The 20,859-nt window shown below is 36.1% G+C and overlaps 2 protein-coding genes across 13 annotated transcripts in view; both read left to right on the forward strand.

Moving 5' to 3' along the window:
* The window catches only part of LOC114306815 (vacuolar protein sorting-associated protein, putative (DUF1162)), a 91,183-nt gene that overhangs the window by 43,478 nt on the left and 26,846 nt on the right, over positions 1–20,859 (forward strand). For all 12 annotated transcript variants that reach the window (XM_082898997.1, XM_082899005.1, XM_082898996.1 and 9 more), the window contains 5 exons: positions 2,515–2,700; positions 2,782–2,901; positions 7,230–7,513; positions 9,688–11,273; positions 11,398–12,623. In XM_082898997.1, the coding sequence (XP_082755123.1) occupies positions 2,515–2,700; positions 2,782–2,901; positions 7,230–7,513; positions 9,688–11,273; positions 11,398–12,623 (3,402 nt within the window). The remainder of the gene's footprint in view (positions 1–2,514; positions 2,701–2,781; positions 2,902–7,229; positions 7,514–9,687; positions 11,274–11,397; positions 12,624–20,859) is intronic.
* On the forward strand, positions 18,676–20,822 carry LOC114310373 (uncharacterized). Its single transcript, XM_082899012.1, has 4 exons — positions 18,676–18,937; positions 19,048–19,860; positions 19,958–20,076; positions 20,169–20,822. The coding sequence occupies exons 1-4, from the start codon at positions 18,676–18,678 to the stop codon at positions 20,631–20,633; spliced, it is 1,659 nt and encodes a 552-aa protein (XP_082755138.1). The 3' UTR covers positions 20,634–20,822.

The raw sequence follows: 20,859 nt of genomic DNA on the forward strand, positions 1-20,859 counted from the left end.
GAGTAAGTAACATTTTTCTCTGAAAGTATAATTTTACTCTGAATCAGAATAAAATTTACTATAATTCAAAGTAAAATTTTATACCGTTAAGCAAATCAACATGTTTTTAATCAGAATAAAATTATATTGTTACAAAAAATAAAATACATACTAAATAAATGAATCAGAGTCAAATTTTACTCTTAGATCTATTAACAAATTTTTTTTTTTTAAAAAAAAAAAAAAAACAATTGAAAACAACAATCAATCTCTCTCCAATCAACTCTAGAGTACTTGGAACCAAACTCATTAAATGCATTCTGAGTTAGGAATGATCTCTGATCTCTGATACATATCAAATCTTGGGTTGAACAAAAATCATTCAATTTTGTAATAGTTTCATAGTACCAAGCCCTTCTTTTGCCATGGTAATCAATTCAGAATTTTCTCTACATGTATATATAATATGGAGTGGGGACACCCATTAAGAAACAGAGCATATCCCAAGGATTTGAGTATTGTAACCACAAAAGAATTCTCTTTACTGGCAAAAGACGCCATTAACGCCATTTACCCTTAGCTATTCATAATGACGCCATTAACGCCGTCGTGGCGGCGAACAATAGCAGGATTTATACAACTTCGGTGAGAGAGAAAGAGTGCTATCACACCAGATTTGAGGTCGATTGACCAATTGCCTATGTCGTCGACGACGAAGAGGCCAGAATCGAAGTATATGATGAGATCACATTATATATCCATATATATACACATACATCAATAGCTAAACCTCAATTGTGTGCTCATTCGATCGTCTCTCTCCTTTTACTTTGCCCTAGCTTGTGTTTTAGTTGATGAAGATCTCAGCAGTGACAACAGCAGCAACGTCGGCAATGAAGACGTTGTGATTTCCTTCACTGTAACCTTTGACGCCATTGATTCCTCTCTCTCTCTCTCTCTCTAACTCTCTTTTGCAAGTTGTAGTTGTAAAAAGTTCTAATCCTAGGGCCTTATACTTAGAGATCCATGACGATCATGGTGAGGAGAAGCTTTAACTATGGCGATTCGGCAGAAAACATCAATGATTCGGTTGAGGGTATAATAGTCTGTTAAAATATTTAAATAATAAATTTTGTCCTTTATACAAAATTTTATAATTATGAGGGGGTTTTGAAAGTATAATTTTTTTCTTAGTCCTTTTAACAATAAAAGCAAGGTAAGGAGGGTTTATAGCCAAATTTCCCTATTTTCAAGAGCATGCTTTGGACCTCTAATTATGAGCAATTTATTCTACAAATTAAGTTTCCATCTGTTTGTGTTTCCTTCAAAGAGATCGATTGGGCGAGTACTCATGGAAGAGCATGACAAATGTATCGTCCAGTGATGCATAGCATTGTCAAACTAGTGCAAGTCAAATAAACAAATAATTCAATGGATAAAGAAGGTGTGTTCCTATTTCAAATTTTTCGCAACGAGAACTTGAGATAAGGTGTGCCTTTATGGGAGAGCACATACTACAAGTATACAACATGGTGGCAAATGACAAATCTCTTTTGGATTGAAGCATTATTCTGAAAGATCCTTCTTGTTTTTTTCAATTCTTCAATCTACAATTAAGAAGTTTTGAGGTGATTCTTCAATCCTTATTGATTTCCAGTGTGACAAAGACCATATAAGCACTTTAAGGAGTGCACATGCATTCCAAATGAGATCATGAAGTTTAAAAATAGGGACATTTGGATTATCAATGAGTTCATAATAAAAAATTAACCTGGATCCTCTTTCTCCACCTAACCCTAAAACCTTTCTTTTGCATTAAGAATTTCAAAAGAGCCCCATTCTACTTTGTCATAAGCTTTCGCAAAATCTGCCTTAAAGATAATACATGATTCTTTGGTAAGCTTGGGTAGCCAAGAAATATGCATCCAAAAGAACGTATAATTGAAATGAGGATGTTTAGATAAACATGTTGATTAGGTAGTATTGATTTGTAAAATGATATAGTAACAACCATTGATCAATGAAGAAGAGAATTTGTAACTGCTTTAGATGTGTACGTACCAATATTTATCAAAAAAAAAAAAAAAAAAAAAGATGTGTACGTACCAATGTGAGAAACTGATATCTTTTAGGTAAAATTGTTGCAAAGTAAAATGGAAAAAAATTATGTGTTTGTGGGAGTTAGAAAGTACGTGATGGTTCAGAATGGTGTTGCCCTGGATAAAGTGAAACAAAGAAGGTTCTGATTAACCCAAGCTTTACTTGGAAAAAGAAGATTAACCCAAACACTTGGGCCAGTTGAAGGGAAAAATTGGAGAATAAATATAAAGAATAGAAATGTAGTAGAAGCAAAGAACCAACAACTTTTTGTTTTCTTTCTTTCTCTTGGTGAATGATGCTACCCTCTATTTTTTTGTTTGACATTGCAACTTAAATAAGTGGTCATCAATCTAAAAACATACTGAAATCTTGATGTTGGGACTCCACATGTTTTTGTACTATGCCTTTCTTATTTTGAATTATCATATTGACCAGGTACTTGAAATGGGAGCTCTTTTCTTTGTGTCCAAACGTGAGTTTGGTTCTTTAGCTTCAGGTATTGAAGACCAATCATATGTCCAGAGGAACTTTACTAGTTCTATTTGCACCGGTGATATTTCTATGGGGATCCAACTCGAAGATCTCTGTGATCACTTTGACATTGAAGTAGATGATTTTGAGGTGATGGCCTTATCCTTTTAATTGACTGTCTTATCCTCCGCATTTTGTGAGTACTGAAGCAATAAAAGTGAAATCTTGCAGATGAAGATTATAATACCTGACCGACCTCAAACTATCTATGTTTTGTTGGAGAAATTCTCTACTTCTATCAATTTGACATTGTGTGTCATCCTCGATGAATCAATATTGAAACAATTGGAGGTAGGTAAACCTTTTTGGTAAATAAATTAGTTACACCCACTACCCTCAACTATTAGCGAATATCACTTTACCCTTTCATCTATGAATTCATACATTTTGACCCCCTCAATTGTGAAACTAGTACAAATGCACCCCCTTTTGGAGGTGGTCTGAAGAGGGTGAAAGTGATACATTTTCATAGTTGTAGGGGTCAAAATGTTCAAGTTTATACATGAGGGGGGTAAAGTGATATTCTCTAATAGTTGAGGGGGTGTTGGTGTAATTAACCCAATATGGTTGCACTTCTATCTTTTAATAAATAAAATTATTTACTTTTCCGTGCTTGAAATTGCATCACTCCAAATAGTAATTATTGCAGTTCCCATATTCCTATAATGAAACTCAAAATAAAAAATGAAAATGAAAACAAGCTGGCCCTTATTCTGCTGAGTTATGTTGATTCCCTTCAGATGGTAGAATTGTGACATCCATGCTTGTAACATTCTTTTTTTACCGACTTGACCCAAATGCATTTTGAAAGATAACAATCTCGAATGGCATGAAATGCAGTTTCACTACAATGGCCTCAAAAGGGACAACTACCCATCTCTATGAGTTGTCTTCTAAACCTAAAAGTATTTTGTGAGAATCTTATCATTCCTGAGCAACCAAAGCAAATGGTTCCACATATGTGGCGGCCCCTTAACCTTCCATAATGCTGACCATTTCTTGCCCCCCACATTGGAACTCTCTCCAAGCTGCAATGGCTTATACATTGAATTCACAGACAGGTCACCATCTGAGGTGTGGCCCTGGATTAGTTGATCCTCATCATGAGCCTCATTATCCATTCATACAATGATGCTTCTTAACTGTATAATAGTTTATGAGGGAGGCAGGTGTCAAATCCGTACCCAATTCCAACCATGATCTTGTTGGAGTATGTGTGAAGGTAGAGTCCCACATCGAATAAAGAGTAACAAGAATGGGTCTTAACATATATTAAAAGATTGGGCCGGTGATTGTTGCACTTTTGTAGGTTCCCCAATTCCCTAACAACTGGAATTAGAGCCAATGGCTGAAGATCTATGGGCAAGCTATCTTAGAGCATTGATGTTGGTGGACTTGAGCTTGCACAGGACTCACGATGGAGTAAGAAAAATCCATGGTGACTCTTGATGGAGTATGGTGGCTCACAATGGAATGTGTGCAGATCGTCCGGGTTGGACTTGATGTTGGAGATGGATCAATATGAAAGGGGAGTGTGTACCATCTATGATGGGTGCTAATAATAGATCAAGACTCGAGGGGGAGTAAAGTGAGGCCCAATGTTTGGTTCACACATGAGGGAAAGATTGTTAGAGCAGGTGTGAAGGTAGAGTCCCACATCGAATAAAGAGTAAAAGGAATGGGCTTTAATATACATTGTATGGGCTCTCCACTTATAGGCTTAAGCTTTTAAGTGGTTATGAGTTCCAATAATGTATGTTCGGCCCTGGTGTAAAGGATGTGGACTATGATGTTTCTTCCCAACAGATTGGGCTGGTGATTGTTGCACATTTGTAGGCTCCCCAATTGCCTAACAAACCTGACACTTAATATTCATGCACCTTCTAGTTCAAGACTTCCATTGGAACTACACCAATTGCTACTTCAGTTTATCCATCAACCATTTATCTAACCAAAAATGAACTCACTGCCCATTGCCAACCCTCATTTCATACCCATTTGTACTACTCTTCCCCCTTTTCTAATACTTCTCCATGTGTAAGAGGGACTCGAAGCTTTCCCAACTTTTTCGACCCCTTTTAAGGTATTTGTTGTTCAAAACCTGAGCCCACAGTTTTTGCTCCTCCATTAAGTGCCATTCCAACTTAGTTAATAAAGATACATTGACATGCTTCACCTAGACCCCCTACTGGCTTGGGTTGGCATACCCTTTCCCAGCCAATTAGATGCATCTTCTTTCTTTCCTCCATGCTACACCACACATTTGAAGCACCAATTAATGGCTTCACATATTGCTCTTGGTAGATTGGTTGTTTGAACATGTGGGATTACTAAAGAAGAGTGCATTGAAATACTCACATGCACAGTTTTAAAAATGTTATTTTTGATGCATAAAGGTGTATACACTTTTAAATGAAAAATATCTCAGAAGAAGTCCCCTAGGGTTTATGCTGCTTATAAATCCAAACTATCCCCTTCGTCAATGGGTGGATTGTAATCGAAACAATGATTTGTGGAACTGGAATGGGGAATACTAGTGGGATATCATGTTTATGTGTGTACTGGCTATGATTTGGTTGTAAATGAATAAACTGTTACTGATCTAGTGGTAGTTATTTGACATCACGTATGGGAAGGGGAACTTTTGCATGACTTTGCCTCCCTGCTTAGGATACATAATCAGGTTATGAAATAGGTTCCTTTGGAATATGGGACTCTTCAGGTGAATACTGATGGTGATTCGGCAAGAAACCCAGGTGTTGCAAGCATTGTGGGACTGATTTGTGATCATAATGGTATGTGGGTGGCTGGATTTATTTAGAAGCTGGGATGGGCCACCTCTTTGAGTGCCGAACTTTGGGCTATATGGTAGGGAATTAAGTTAGCATGGGACAATGGCCACATATCGATAATGTTAGAATCAGATTCTTTGGAAGCTATAGAATTGATCCACGCATAGAGACTCCATCAGGACTATATTTTGGCAATACAGATTCGGCAATTGATAAATCAGAATTGGCTGTGTTTACTTTGTCAAGTGCCTAGAGCAATGAATAGGTGTCCGACACCCTAGTGCATGAAGCAATGAAGAACTCCTCAGAGTTAGAAGTACTGAAGACTCCTCCTAAACCGCAGCTTATTGTCACATCTCGCCGTGTTGCCTAGACAAAGAAACCCTACCAGAGGAGGGTCAGAAGGATGGAGGCTAATGGATGAGTCTGGAACCTCTTGGAAGACTTGAGAGAATGGAGGATCATTGTACATAAATCTAGAATGTGTATAGAAGATTCTAGAATAGGTTCTAGATCATTCTTGTAAGGTGGTAGAAGGCTCCGTGAAGCTTTTACACACCATAGTTAATAAGGGTTCTAGATGGTTCCTAGAAGTCTAGGTAGCCTATATAAGGGGTGAAGGTGCATTTGCCTCACAACCCGCTTGACATCAACTTGAGTGTAAAGATATTTCTCTATAGCAATACGAACATTCTCTCAAACTCTCTCTTGTGTTCTGTTGTGTGCTAGCTTTCTCTCTTATTCATTAAAGAGTTAGGATGACTTAGGCCTTGTTTGGGAACTTGATCTATGTTAGTTGGTTTTTTGACTATTTTATGAGATGGAAAAAAGTTGTGTTTGGGATGATTTGTGAATCTTTTTGTAGTTGAATAGGCGGTTGTGAGAGAAAAAGTGATTTGACTGATGTGTATGATGTGACATTTTGTCTTATTGGCTATTTTAGCATTTTTTTTGTCTTTATTGGCTATTTTAGCCAAAAAAGCTCTCAACCCAAGTTCACAAACTCCGCCTTAGCATCACTAGCCAAGCTTGTGAATGACTATGCGCCACATCGAGTGCTTGGAAATAACCAGGGCCGTGACATTATGTTGGTCTTAGAGGCCCTAGGTTGGTGCCAGTTTAGTTAGTTTTGTTTCATTGGCTTTGGCTTCCATTGTAACCAAAAAAAAAAAAAAAAACACTTGTTCACCTTCATTTTACGTACAATAAGGGCAAGTTTGGGAACTAGCTTTTTGGCCAAAAAGCCACTACCAAAAAGTCAACTATTCTCTCTACTTTTCTACATTTCTTTTCGTAAAAAGTCAAAAAAACCAACTAAAATAGGTAGCTAGTTTCCAAAACAACGCTAAATTTCCTGTACGAAGTGATGAAAATGGCTTTTGTATGTACACTCATGATTAAGACACTGTTAACCTTGTAGGATGTTGTGAAAAGGATACAACTGAGGGTTAATTTCTTAAAAGTTGCGGTGGATGTGGATTCCTACATAAGGAAGTTTTATAGCTTCGTTTTGAATGTTGATTATTTCTTTAATGTTCACTTGTTTAAGAGTTCTTGGCCAGTTTACTTGAAACAGTAAGACCAGCTGTGGGAAATAATTGTGAAATTGCTTACAAGATTGTGGACTTGAAGTAGACTTTTGATTGATTTATCTGCAAGTTTACCATATCACGCTACGAATCATTGTTATAAGTTATAATGGTATATATAGTTTCATTTTAGCGTATAATCTAGAATGTCCTTATGTACAAAATGCTTCAAGATGTATGTTTTGATTGATTACCCTTATCGTTTGTTGAATGTCCTCAGTTTTTCTCTTTGTTTCAGGTTTATATTATTACACCGTCACTTCATGCACACTTCTCTCCATCAATATACGGTGTAGTTCTGGGGTTGCTTGCAAATTTAGATTTGCTGCTCTCAAAGCGGAACTCAGTTGTTTTTCCAAATGAAAATTCATTTAGTATCATGTCAGGTGAACAGACAACTCCAAAAGCTTTTCGTTCCTCCATCATTGCGGATGTGGAATCAGTCAGTTTTCATATTGACCTTGAAAATGATAAAGAAAATAGCTGCATCCTTTTGCTCAATCTGCACAAACTAGATATTAGGTATGCTTCATTTAGTTTGTTCTTGTACTCACAAGTAAGCAACAAGTTCTCACTACTACATGAACACCCACACATACCTATATATCTTCGTAGTGTTCTATATTCAATTTATTGCTTCATTGCTTGATTGATCTCATTTTAGTCATTATTTATCATGGCCAATACAGGAAGCATTCTGTTGTGTTTGGCCTTTTATAGGGTTCTAGTTTTGAATTGTTGGCGTTAACTCTACTTTGAGACGTTGACCAATCTCAGCCTTAAAATCTGATGGAGCCTTAGTCTTCCAAATCTTATTTGTTGACTGGAGAGAAGATTCAAGTTTCATAGAAGGGGACTGGAAACTATGATTTGTGGCAAAATGGCACTAATACTTAACCACCACCATCTTGCAATAAACAAGGGTTTAGCATGGTGGATTAACATGTGGCAGCTGTATCACTCCTAGGAGTTAAAGATTTTGGTCAGTTCTTTTGACATAGTTTACCGCCATTATGAAGCAATTAGTGAGTGAGTCTTTATTTAACATGTCACAGAAGTTTGATTTGACTTCATGGTAAATTGTCAAAATTTATCAGGTAATAATCAAGTGGATTATGTCTGATCACTTGGGGAAGCATCTTATTTTTTATTATCAGTTTTACTATGATTTTGATCTACTTGTAATATGAGAGTTTAAAATAGTACCCTACTTTTTTAGAGTTTATCGAATTAACATATCCTTATTGTGTCCTACATGTTTGCCATATCAGTATCCATACTACATAGAAAGTAAAGATAAAAAAAAAAATTATATATATAAGGGTACTAAAATAACCATAATTTGACTAATGGATATTAGACACTTAGGCCCCGTTTGTTTTGGGGTGTAATGGATGGGAGGAGATTAGGATGGGGGTGGGGTTATTTAGTGTTATGCTTGTTTGTAGAGTTGGGGAAGGGATTAGAATGGAGGAGGGGATTAAGATGGAGGTTGGAAGGGGGATTGGGATGGAGGAGGAGGAGCTGGTATTAGAAAAATAGCGAGGGGACTAGAAAATTTTTTATTTATTTTTTATTTTTTACATATTGGGAATTTTTTTTAAACATTAATGTTTAATTTTTTATATTTTTTTATTTGTTTTATTTGTTTTATTATTTTATATAAAAATAATTTAACAATTCCTACACTAACAACTATCATCAAAACAAACACAATTTTACTCAATCCCCTCACTATCAATCCCCTCCATTCTACCTCTAAAAACAAACGTGGCCCTAATGCTTAAAGAATAGTTTCTCACCATTCTTTAAGCTTATCTATAATACTCTAAAAAAAATTATAAAAATATAATTTTTTTACTAATGTATATATGCTGTTCCCATATCCTATTTTGTAAAGTTTTGTGATATTGCCATAGCTATATCATATTTGTGTCCCTATTCCATATATGCTTCATGATCACTGTATCTGATGTGCTACAATATACCATCCTAAAATGTTTGCAATTATACTTGTGTTTTTCAAGATTATTAGTATTGACTTTAATGATAAAGCTAAATTTTATGGTAGTTAAATAATTTTTTATTTTATTTATAAATATTTTCTTCTTCTTCTTCTTTTGAGAAATGGTAGAGATTGCTAAAACGTGACCCCTAAATTCACCCCTAATGATGTGGCAGGGAGTTGGGTCGTAGTAGGTTGTTGATTTTTAAACCAATCAATAACTGACATGGAGCGGTCTACGTCATTGTGGGTAAATTTAGGGTTCATGTTTTAGGCGTCTCAAGTTTTTTCTTTTAAAGAAATTAGCCAATATAACTTGTAAGTTGCAATTTATTTTTGTGTAAATATTAAGAACTTCATTTCATCAGGAGAACATGGACACAGCAAGATTATGATTCCTAATAACAACAACCAACAACACACACACACACACATATATATAATATGATTCCTAATTGGTTACATCTTACCATTTATGATCCCATTTGAAGGTTGCTGTATTAGTGCCAAGCTTTTCACATATGCATGATATTTCTCTCTCTCTGCCATCCATGCATCTAACATTATTCGATAGAAATTGTACTGCCAATGTCGAAACTCCGTGACTCTAGTTGCTAGAAACTGTTAACTCCAAGCTTATTGATTTTAATTTCTGTTAAAAGCAAAAAATACTCTGTTCATCAACTTGCAGGTATGTTTTAATGGAGTTGCAGGAGTGCTGGATCTCTATGAAGGCATTTAAAATAATCACTTATTTATTGGAAGGTGATAAAGATGGCCAAATTCTATGCTCATCTGGAAATCCTTTTTCTGTCCAGTATGTACAGCAGCAAGACAGAGATTTTGAACATAGTAATCAAAGTGAAAATTGTAGAGACAAAAGCACATCTGCTGATGGATGTGTTCGTTTACATTATGAAGAATGCAGGAATCTGGACATAATTTTTCACAAGTATGAAGTATGCCTTAGTGATGTTGAGCTTCACTGCTATCCATATATAGTCAGATTGCTGGTTGAATTTTCTGATAAAATTCTTCAGTATGGTACATCACATGCTGTCAAGAATTCATTTAGCGCTTCTATGAATGGTGAAAATTCGATAGCAATTCAGTGTTTTGGCTTTGAAAAGTTTGGTTCCTCAAACTTCTCTGAAACTGGTTCCTCTGAATGGGCAAACATTCCATTGGACCGCTTTCCATTTGTTACTGTTTACAACTTTGGTTGTCTTAGTGATCTTGAGAGTTCACTTATTCGCACCATTCCCGAGTGGAGGAAAATTTTAAAATTGAGGGAAAGAAAAGATGGAAGTCCTAAATTCAGTGTGAGAGGATCCAAAATGTCTTGTGCCTTGCCATTGAATTCTGGAATTGGTAAAGATGCAGTGACTGTGTCACAGAATTTGGTTGGTTCGGATGTACTAGTAGATTTAAATCTCAGCAGAATCAGGATACATTTTCATGATTGCTCGTGTATTATTGGAACTATATTTCTACCTACCTCAAAATCTTCACTCTCAATCCGCAGAGACTGTTTGGATATGTTGTGTTCCACTGAGGGATTGAGTCTCTGTTCATCTTGGTGGACTCACAATATCCATGACTTTTTGTGGGGTCCCTTATTAACAAATCTTCCTCCTATTTTAAATGTGAGGGTAAGGAAACAAAAAGATGGACCATTGAAGTCCCAGATTGAAATAAGCTTCAGCATTCAGCATGTGTCTTGCATTTTACCTCCTGATTTTGTGGCCATAATGATTGGTTATTTTGAGTTACCTGATTGGTGCTCCAAGGGAAATGAGCAGCATGTCACAGAAAATCCTACGTATAGGGGCTCAGAACAAGATAGTGTGATTACTTATAAGTTTGAGATACTGGATTCCACTTTGTTTACACCTGTGGAGGGTGATGACCATAAGTTGTTAAAGCTTGAAATTCCGCAGTCATACTGTAGTTTCATCCATAACAGCTGTTCAAATATTGTGTTGAAGGACATTCCTCCTGAATGTTTGGTTGCAGCAAACAAAATTGCGGAGAGAAATCATTGTTTGAATGTATTTGTACGGGATTTATCACTATCGCTTCTGCTGTTAAATGATGATGAATTTGATTCCTCAGTGGTTGATCAAAACAGGGGACATGGATATACCACCTTTATCGCACAATTCAGTGCTAATGTATGGGTCAGAATACCGTACATAAATGACTCCTCTTGTGTTAGTTCTCTTGCTTCAACATGTGTTATGGCTAGGGTTGACAATTGCCAACTTATTGCTAAAGGTAAAATGGTGTTACTTTTGTTGTCACTTGCAACATACATTATTTTTTATTTCCTTCTCAGCTTTAATTGTTGCTTTATTAAATTGACGCGCCCACTTTTTTTTTTCTTCCCCCCGAAAAACAGATGGCTACAGTTTTGTTGGATTTGAAACACTACTGGACATCATAGATCAGTTCAACTCTGTTGATAGAATATCTAAAGGTTTCACATCTGATGTTCTACAGTTTCTTCAGTTCAAGAAGAGTATAAAAGAGAGTGGTGCATTTGAACCTGAAGCCTCGACTGTGGCCGTCACAGAAACTAGATGTTGTGTCAATTCATTGTCAATTAATTTCTATCGCCCAAGAAGCGATTTGGTCTCCTTGGAATTGCTTGCTAGGGCTGATATGCAATTTATATGCTCTGGTTCGATTAAAAATGAAAAATCCCTGTTCCTTGATGTTTCTTTCCATTCGCTAGCATTGTTTTCACAGCTCAATTATTTTATGTTAGCAGAATGCACATCTTCTTGCCCAATCTCATCAGTCATTGACATTCATCTTTCAATGTCAGAGCCAGAGGAAAATGAGCTTCATGTTTCCCTCCCTTCCTTAGATATTTGGTTACATTTGTTTGACTGGACTGAGCTCATCGACTTGTTCAGTTCTTACCTTGGACAACTGGCCCAAACTTCAATTGTGGATGCATCACTAAAGAATTCAATGTTGGGTCTAGTGGATCAAAATGAAAATGTGACTGTTAATGTTGCAGAAAGTTCTCCTCAATCTTCAGGTACATCAAGCTGTTTTGCATCAGAAAACATGAAGCAGAATGCTGTTCCCCTTATTGTGAAGTCAGAAAATATAGGCATAAAGATTCATATCCCAGCCTGGATCAGCAGAGAGGCATTTAGCATATTTGGGGAGGCCCAAGTTCCGGAGGAGAGGCCGCTCAATGATTCATGTGACATAGACGAAGGAGTTCGCTACAATTTTATTGCACTTACTTTGCAGAGTAGACGTAGCGAGCTGGTTTTTAGTAGCAGAACTGTAAAAATAAAGTCAAGCTTGGAAAAAATAAATGGAACAGTGGGCATATGTGTCGGCAAGACATCCCCCTCATGGCCTTTTTTCCAGTTTTCTCAATTTAATGTTGAGGCTGAATTTCGTAAGAATCAACTAGACCTCGCAGATGTCAATGTGGAGGTTCAATGTGATAGTCTAGATATGTGGCTTTCATATCACATATTCTACTTCTGGAAAAGTATGAGATTTAAATTTCCTGAAGGAGGGTCTGATAAAGATACTCTTAGTAGTGTTGATCTCAACATCAAACTGAAGAAGATTTCGCTTCTGTTGACTGATGGAAGGGTATGTTGATTTTTCTGATTCCTATCTTTTTAAATTCTTTGAGTTCAATATTCTTTGCATGTTTCCATGGTAAATATGGTTAGCTTTTGTAGACAACTTTGCATGTTTCCATGGTAAATATAGTTAGCTTTTGTAAATAATAGTTTTTGTTTCTTTACTTCATCATCTGTCGCATTGTTTATCTGTCTATCTTCACCAAGGAACCAAATTTCAATCTGTTTCCATTAAAACGGGCAAAATAGTTCTGTTTCCTAAGGGACTGAAATGAAACACTTGTGGATTGTTAAAATTCTGGTGTTTCCATTGTAACACACATGAACATGGAAAATGCACCAAAATACTCTGTAATATATCGAAACAATAAGTTGTGTCGACACAAATTTTTCTTTTTTCATATATTTTATACAATTTCTTTTAAGGATCATATAAAATGTTGTATATTATTATATTAATAAAGTAAATAAGAGTACTATTATTTACAGCGTAACTAAATTTTTAGACATTATTTTCTTGGGATCTTAACTTCGAAACAGATCTTTACTAAATGCAATACAATTTGCCCAGGGCAGGTTAAGGTAAAATACTCCAAAAAAAGGGTATTGAATCAATTATTGGCAGATGGTCTAAAACATTAATCGATGAATTAAAACAACAGGTGTTGATCAAGCAATTGGCAAAAATTATTGAGTTAAAGCGGTGGGATTGACCATTGTGCCTGCACATTTTAGAATCATTACACTTGTTTTTAATAAAATTGAGTTATTTGACAATATTTGAAACAATTTTTGGTTCATAATAGCATTAATTTATTATTATTATTTTGTACTCTTTTTTTTTTCTTTTTCTTTCTTTCTTTTTTTAATGTGAATGTTTTTATGAATATTATTATGTTTATTTATTTAATATATTTAGTTCAGTTTCAGTTTATGTTGTCGAACTTTTTTTTGGGGGTAAATTACACTGACCTTCATTGAGTTTTGGAGAAAATATAGGAAGCTCCATATTTTTTAAAATAATTACACTAACCTCCCTCATTCAAATTTGCATAGCATTTTTATTTTTTGGCGTTAGTGATATGTTAGTTTTATAAGATGGAAAAGGGAAATTCTATTTGCAGGCCACATAAAATGTTCGGACATAAGCTTCTGAACAAAAAACAATTGTTCGAGTATAAACTGTTGAACTGAATGTATATCTGAACAATTCATTTTTGTTCAGAAGTTCATGTCCGAAAATGTTCGTTAGTTTATATCCAAAAGACACAAATGGTGTGTACTGAGGTTTTTTGTAGTGTCCGAATAGAATTTACTCGATGGAAAATGATGATGTCAGATTTTAGATTGAAATATCTATTTTACCCTAAATATCCTTGGGTATACACAGCTTACATCCAAACAACCCAAGATTAGAACTAAACTTACTGCCAAACATTTTCTCTTCTTTTTCTCCAATACTTCTTCAATCCCTAGCCCTGCCACTAACCATTGCTTGCTCTTCCTTCTCCATCAACCACTCCCTCCCTTGCCTGATCACCATCACCTTGGCTGCCTCTCACAAAGTTCTCGCTATTCTCCTCTTTACTCCTTCCCCACAACTATCTTCCCCCACCCTTCCCTCAACTTCACATCCCCTTCTCTCCACTTTCAACCACAAAAATAGAGGAAGAAATGAATAAAAAAGGAAAACTGAGGAAAAAATAACATATCAATAGAGGTTGATCTACTGATCAGGTGCTCAATCTACTTATTGAAATTGGCATGCGAAGGCTTGATCGATCAAAGAGTAGAGACGAAATGGGGGGAAGGTGGTGGTGTTTCAAACTCCAATCTAAAACAATGAATGGGGAAGTGGCGTGCGCTGTACGCTGGGCTTGATCTGCCGGTGTTGGAGGAGAAATTGGGGTTGGTGTGCATTAAGGTGGGATGGCGTGTGTTCACGAGGTAAGCAAAGTTGAGCTATTTTACAAAAGTAATAGCCAAGCGTAACACCATTAAGATCCAGTTGATCTTCGGGATGTAAATTTGCCACCAACTGTAGCAGCACCATCCGCTAAAATTTGTCCTTTTTAAATGCATCTACCCTGCTGAACTTGGGGGTTTTTTTATGCGTACAAGTATTAATGTGGCCATGCACTTTGAGAAAGGTATGTACTATTTTGACTTTTGGGAAGCAACACAGAGTAGAGGACTGTTTGATGATTGAGAATGTTCCAGTGATGATGGCTTGGCTTCCCACCACTGCAATAATTATTGCAATTGCGAACTAGCCATGTTTATTTCTTTGACACATTAGTGAGATCAATTTTGCTTACCCCTCCTTGTAAATTTAAAGAAGAGAAAGAGTTAGGGTATGAATTAGACCTCATCCCCTTTTATATAGATAATAATCAGTAATTACAGGAGTGGCACAAGGCATAAATTATGGGTGAGTCCATTACACCAATTACGGGAGAAAATCAAATAAGAATAAAATCACACAATATTATTTCCTATTCTAACACTTCCCCTCAAGCTGCTGCGAAGATATCTCTCATGCTTAACTTGTTAAGAATGCCATTAACTGGTTTACTCCCTAGTCCCTTGGTGAGAACATCTGTTAATTGATCCCTAGTCTTCATAAAAAGAATACATATGGTGCCACTAGTGAGCTTTTCCTTGATGAAGTGCCTATCAATCTCCGCATGCTTAGTTCTGTCATGTTGAACTGGATTATGAGCTATGTTGTTTGCGGCCTTATTGTCACAGTATAATCTCATGGAATCGGTCTGATGTAACCCTAAGTCTCCCAACAATAGTCTAATCCATAGCAATTCACATACACCCTAAGCCATAGCCTTGAATTATGCCTCAGCTCTAGATCTAGCAACCACATTCTGTTTCTTACTTCGCCATGTGACTAGGTTGCCTCCAACAAATATGCAATATCTTGAAGTTGATCGTCTGCCAGTGATTGATCCAGCCCAATCCGCATCAATGAATGCCTCCACGCTGAGGTGTCCATGTTTTGGGAAATAGAGACCCTTTCCAGGATTCGCCTTCAGGTATCTCTGGATTCTCATAACTGCCTCTAAGTGGGAATTTCTAAGAGCATGCATAAATTGGCAAACTATGCTCACTGCAATGGCAATGTCTAGACATGAGTGAGATAAGTATATGAGCTTACTCACTAACCTTTGGTATCTCCCCCTGTCCATTGGATCTCCCTCTTGATCCCTCTTGATCCTCACTCAATTTCTAGCTCGGTTTTAGAGGTGTATCACATAGTCTACCTCCAAGCATTCCTGTTTCCTTTAACAAGTCAAATACATACTTCCTCTGGCATATGAAGATGCCATCCTTGGACCGAGGTACTTCAATACCCAAAAAATACTTTAAATAGCCTAAGTCTTTGATTCAAACTCCTTGGCTAAGTATTCTTTTAAATGAGGAATCTTCTCAACATCATCTCCTGTCAGAACAATACTATCAACATAGACAATAAGAGTTGTGGTCTTACCATATGAGGAGTGTTTCACAAATAAGGTGTGATTAACTTGACTTTGCTTAAACCCATATTTTAGTATAGTTTGAGCAAACCTTTCAAACCAAGCCCTAAGAGACTGCTTTAGCCCATAAAGTGACTTTCGGAGCCTGCATACTTTACCGTTGGACTTAGCATCCGCAAAACCATTAGGAATATCCATATAGATCTTTTCTGCTAGGTCTCCATGAAGGAAGGCATTCTTCACATCAAAGTGATGAAGTGGCCAATCCAAATTTGCAGCAAGAGAGAGTAAGATTCTCACAGAATTCATCTTAGCAACCAGTGCAAATGTCTCCTGGTAATCCACCCCATAAGTCTGAGTGAAGCTCTTGGCAACCAGTCTTGCTCTGTACCGTTTTATGGAACCGTCTGTTTTGTGTTTGACCGTGTGCACCCACTTACACCCAACTGAATGTTTGCTTCTAGGTAACTCCACTAACTCCCAACTGTCACTCTTGTTGAGAGCTCTCATCTCTTCCATCATGGCATGTTTCCATTCTGGAATAGAGAGAGCATCCTGAAAATTGGTAGGTAGACTCACAGAAGACACTTTAGACATAAATACTTTATATAAGAAAGACAGATTAGAATAAGAGACATGATTACTAATAGGATGCTGCAGTGTTGTCAAAGGCGCGCCTAGGCGCAAGGCGAGTCGAGGCTCAGCATCTGCGCCTGTACAGGTACCAGGCGAGGCGAATTGAACCAGGCGCTCGCCTTAGACGCGACTTGATCAAGGCGAGAGAGGCGCAAGGCGATCGCCTAGGCGCGACTCAGTGTTCAAGTCGTAGATCTGATCTAACAACTCAGATAACCTTTCGAATGGCTCGTAATCACAGAGGATTACGACCCATGTACCATATGAGACAAATAGGACTCAAATAACCCTAATCGATCGATTACGAACCTGTGTTCCAAAAAAGAAGTCGTCTCTTCCTCTTCCTCTGCGACTCGACTTCGATCGACTTCTCGCAGGTTCGACTTCGCAGGTTCTCGATCGACTTCGCAGGCTCTAGTTCAACTTCGATCGACTTCGATCGGCTTCGCAGATCGACTCTCTCCCCTTCTCCTTCTTCTTCGATCGGCTTCGCAGGTTCTCTGTTTTTTTTTTTCTTTTCTTTTACCTTCGTTGAAGGTGATCTGTTTTTATTTTTTATTTTTTATTTTTTTCTTTTCTTTTGATTATGATAAATAAATAAATAAATAAATAAATTCATAAATAACTTAATTAATTGATAAATAAATTCATAAATAACTTAATTAATTGATTATGATAAATTAATTAATTCATAAATTAATTAATTCATAAATAAATAAATAAATAAATAAATTGATTATGATAAATAAATAAATAAATTTTTTTTTCAATTATTTGACTTTCATAACCCTGATTATTACATAAACAAATAAATAAATTAATTAATTCATACATACATACATAAATAAAAAAATAGATATATTACATTTATTATGATTATATTATACTGAAATTGATTCATCATTATACTGAAATTAATTAATTCACCATTAATTAAAAAAATTGAAAATTGATTCATAACATTAATTAATTCATACATTACATACATTAAATTACATACATTATACATTAATAGAAAATTGAATGTAACATAGGAATAAATGTAATGGAATGTACATTAATTAATTAATTCATCATTAATTAAAAAAATAGAAAATTGATTCATACATTACATTCATTAATTAATTCATCACATAACATGCATTACATTCATTATACTGAAATTATTTTTTTGTTATTTATTTTTTGTGTTGTGTAGTAAGTACTAAGTAGAAAATGACATCGGAAAGTAATAGAAAAGATCCGGCGTGGCAATATGCCCATTTGGTGGAGGAGAATAATTTAAACAAGTTTGAGTGTAATTTTTGTGGTAAAGTATCAAATGGAGGTGTTTATCGGGTGAAACAACACCTTGCGGGAGATTATAGGAATGTCACTGCTTGCCCGAAGTGTCCTTCTCATGTAAGAGAAGAGATTAGAGAGTTCATGTCCAAAAAAAAGACACAAAAAGAAGAAATGAACATGTTGCCTGATTTCGATGACATGGACATGGAAGATGAAGATGAAGATGAAGATGATGATGTCGTTGAGATCAATGTCAATCAACACCGCAAGTTGACAAGTAGTAGCCAAGGTTCATCCAAATCCAAATCCAAATCCAAATCAAAAACGCCAAAGAGAAAAGGGCCTATGGATGTTTACTTCACACCCAATCCTGAATCAGTGGTGAAAAATCGAAAAGACCAAGCAAAAGGGAAACAAATCAAAATTGATGCAAATGACCCTTACAAAAAAGAAATGAGAGCTCGAGCACTACAAAGATTTGCAAGGTGGATGTATGATGCTGGCATCCCTTTTAATGCAGTAAATTATGAGAGTTTTGGACCAATGATTGAAGCCATTGGCCAATATGGTCCTGGTATGAAGCCACCAACATACGATGAAGTGCGGGTTACCTAACTCAAAAAAGAAGTGAAACATACTGAAGATTTGATGAAGTATCATAAAGAGGATTGTGCAAAATACGGGTGTTCCATAATGGCAGATGGTTGGACTGATAAGAGAGGAAGGACATTGATTAACTTTTTAGTTAATTGTCCAAGAGGAACCATGTTTGTTGAGTCGGTTGATGCTTCTAGCTATTCAAAGGATGGACAAAAGCTATTTGAATTACTAGACAAGTTTGTGGAGAAAGTTGGAAAAGAGAATGTGGTGCAAGTTATCACTGATAGTGCTGCAGCTAATGTGTTGGCGAGTAAGAATATTTCCTCATTCCTTACATCAAAATTGTTTACTCATAGTTTGTTTTGTATTTAAAATTTAAAAACTTGAAAATAATAATTCTTCATTATTGTTACATTATAGGGAGGTTTTTGGAAGCTAAGTATGAACACTTGTATTGGACACCATGTGCTGCTCATTGTTTGGACTTGATGTTAGAAGACATTTTCAAGATACCTAGACTGAAAAAGACATTTGAAAGGGGTATTGCAGTATATGGCTACATTTACAATCGGCCTACGTTGCTAAACATGATGAGGCGCTTTACAAATTTGAAGAATTTGATCAAGCCTGCAAAAACTAGATTTGCAACCGCCTTTTTGACTTTGTCTAGGATGCATCAACAAAAAAACAATTTGAGAAAGATGGTCACCTCCGAAGATTGGACCTCAAGCAAATGGGCAAAGGAGCCACAAGGTAAAAGAATGGCACAAACTTTGTTGATGCCTTCATTTTGGAATACTGTTGTGTTTGCCCTTAAGGTCTCAGGTCCTCTTGTCAAAGTGCTTAGATTGGTTGATACCGAGAAGAAACCTCCCATGGGATACATTTATGAGGCAATGGATAGGGCAAAAGAATGCATTGCAAGTTCATTTGATCATAAAGAAGAGAAGTATAATGAAATTTTCGAAATCATTGACAAAATATGGGATGTTCAATTGCATCGACCTTTACATGCAGCTGCACATTTTCTTAACCCAGAATTCTTTTACCCAAAAGCGTTAGAGGTGCAAAGAGATCATGAAGTGATGAATGGGTTTTATGAATGCATGCAAAGGTTGGTCCCGGATGTCACTGTTCAAGATTTGATCACTAATGAGATGAGTATTTATATGAAGGCTGAGAGTCTTTTTGGCAAGTCTGTTGCGATTAGGCAAAGAAATACAAGAGCACCAGGTAATATATTATAGACTCATAGAGTTTATTTTTAGTAATACTTTTAGTAAAACTTAATACTTGGTAACAATTATTTCTAACTAGTGGATTATCGCAGCTGATTGGTGGGCATCATATGGTTCTTATACTCCAAACTTGCAAACTTTTGCCATAAAAGTCCTTAGCCTAACATGTAGTTCATCGGGTTGTGAACGAAATTGGAGTGTATTCGAACATGTGAGTATTTAACATTCTAACTAATTTTTTGTTCAATTCAAATATTTTTTATTCTAATTATATAGAATTTAATATCTTTTTAATAATTGCAGCTTCATAGCAATAAAAGAAATAGATTGGAACAACAACGTCTCAATGATTTAGTGTATGTCAAATACAATAGAACATTGAGATTTAGGTATGACTTGCGCAACACTCTTGATCCCATATCTTTGCAAAATATTGATGAAAGCAATGAGTGGTTGCTTGGGAGGATGGATGGAGAATCAGATGAAGATAATGAGCTTGTGTTTGATGATGATGATGGCTTGACGTGGGCCATTGTTGCTAGAGCTTCTGGAGTAGAAGAAAGTAGCCATGCAAGTAGAGCAACAAGTTCACGCTCAAAGGCACAACCGAGGATATCTAAATCATCAACATTGACTCCACTTCAATTAATAGATGAAGAGGAAGCGGGCTCAGATGACACAGAGGAGGAAGATGTTGAGGGATACAAATCAACTGATGGAGAAGAAGATGATAGTTTGCTTGCCATTGATGTTGAGAATGATGATTGACTGACACCGACCTAACCTACCCTTTCTTTTGATATTGATGTTTTTAAGTGTTAAGACATATATTAGTATTTGTTGGATATTTATGTTTTAGATGTTTAGTGTTTGTAGAAATTTAATGTATAAAGAGAAATAGAGAATTGTATTATTGATTGATTTATATTGATATCTATTACAATGATTCATGATTCCTATATATAGAAGAGAGTGAGTGTGTAGTAGGTAAGGA

The sequence above is a fragment of the Camellia sinensis genome, chromosome 12 (assembly GCF_055761805.1).
Source record: "Camellia sinensis isolate YWXY chromosome 12, ASM5576180v1, whole genome shotgun sequence".
NCBI lineage: Eukaryota > Viridiplantae > Streptophyta > Magnoliopsida > Ericales > Theaceae > Camellia > Camellia sinensis.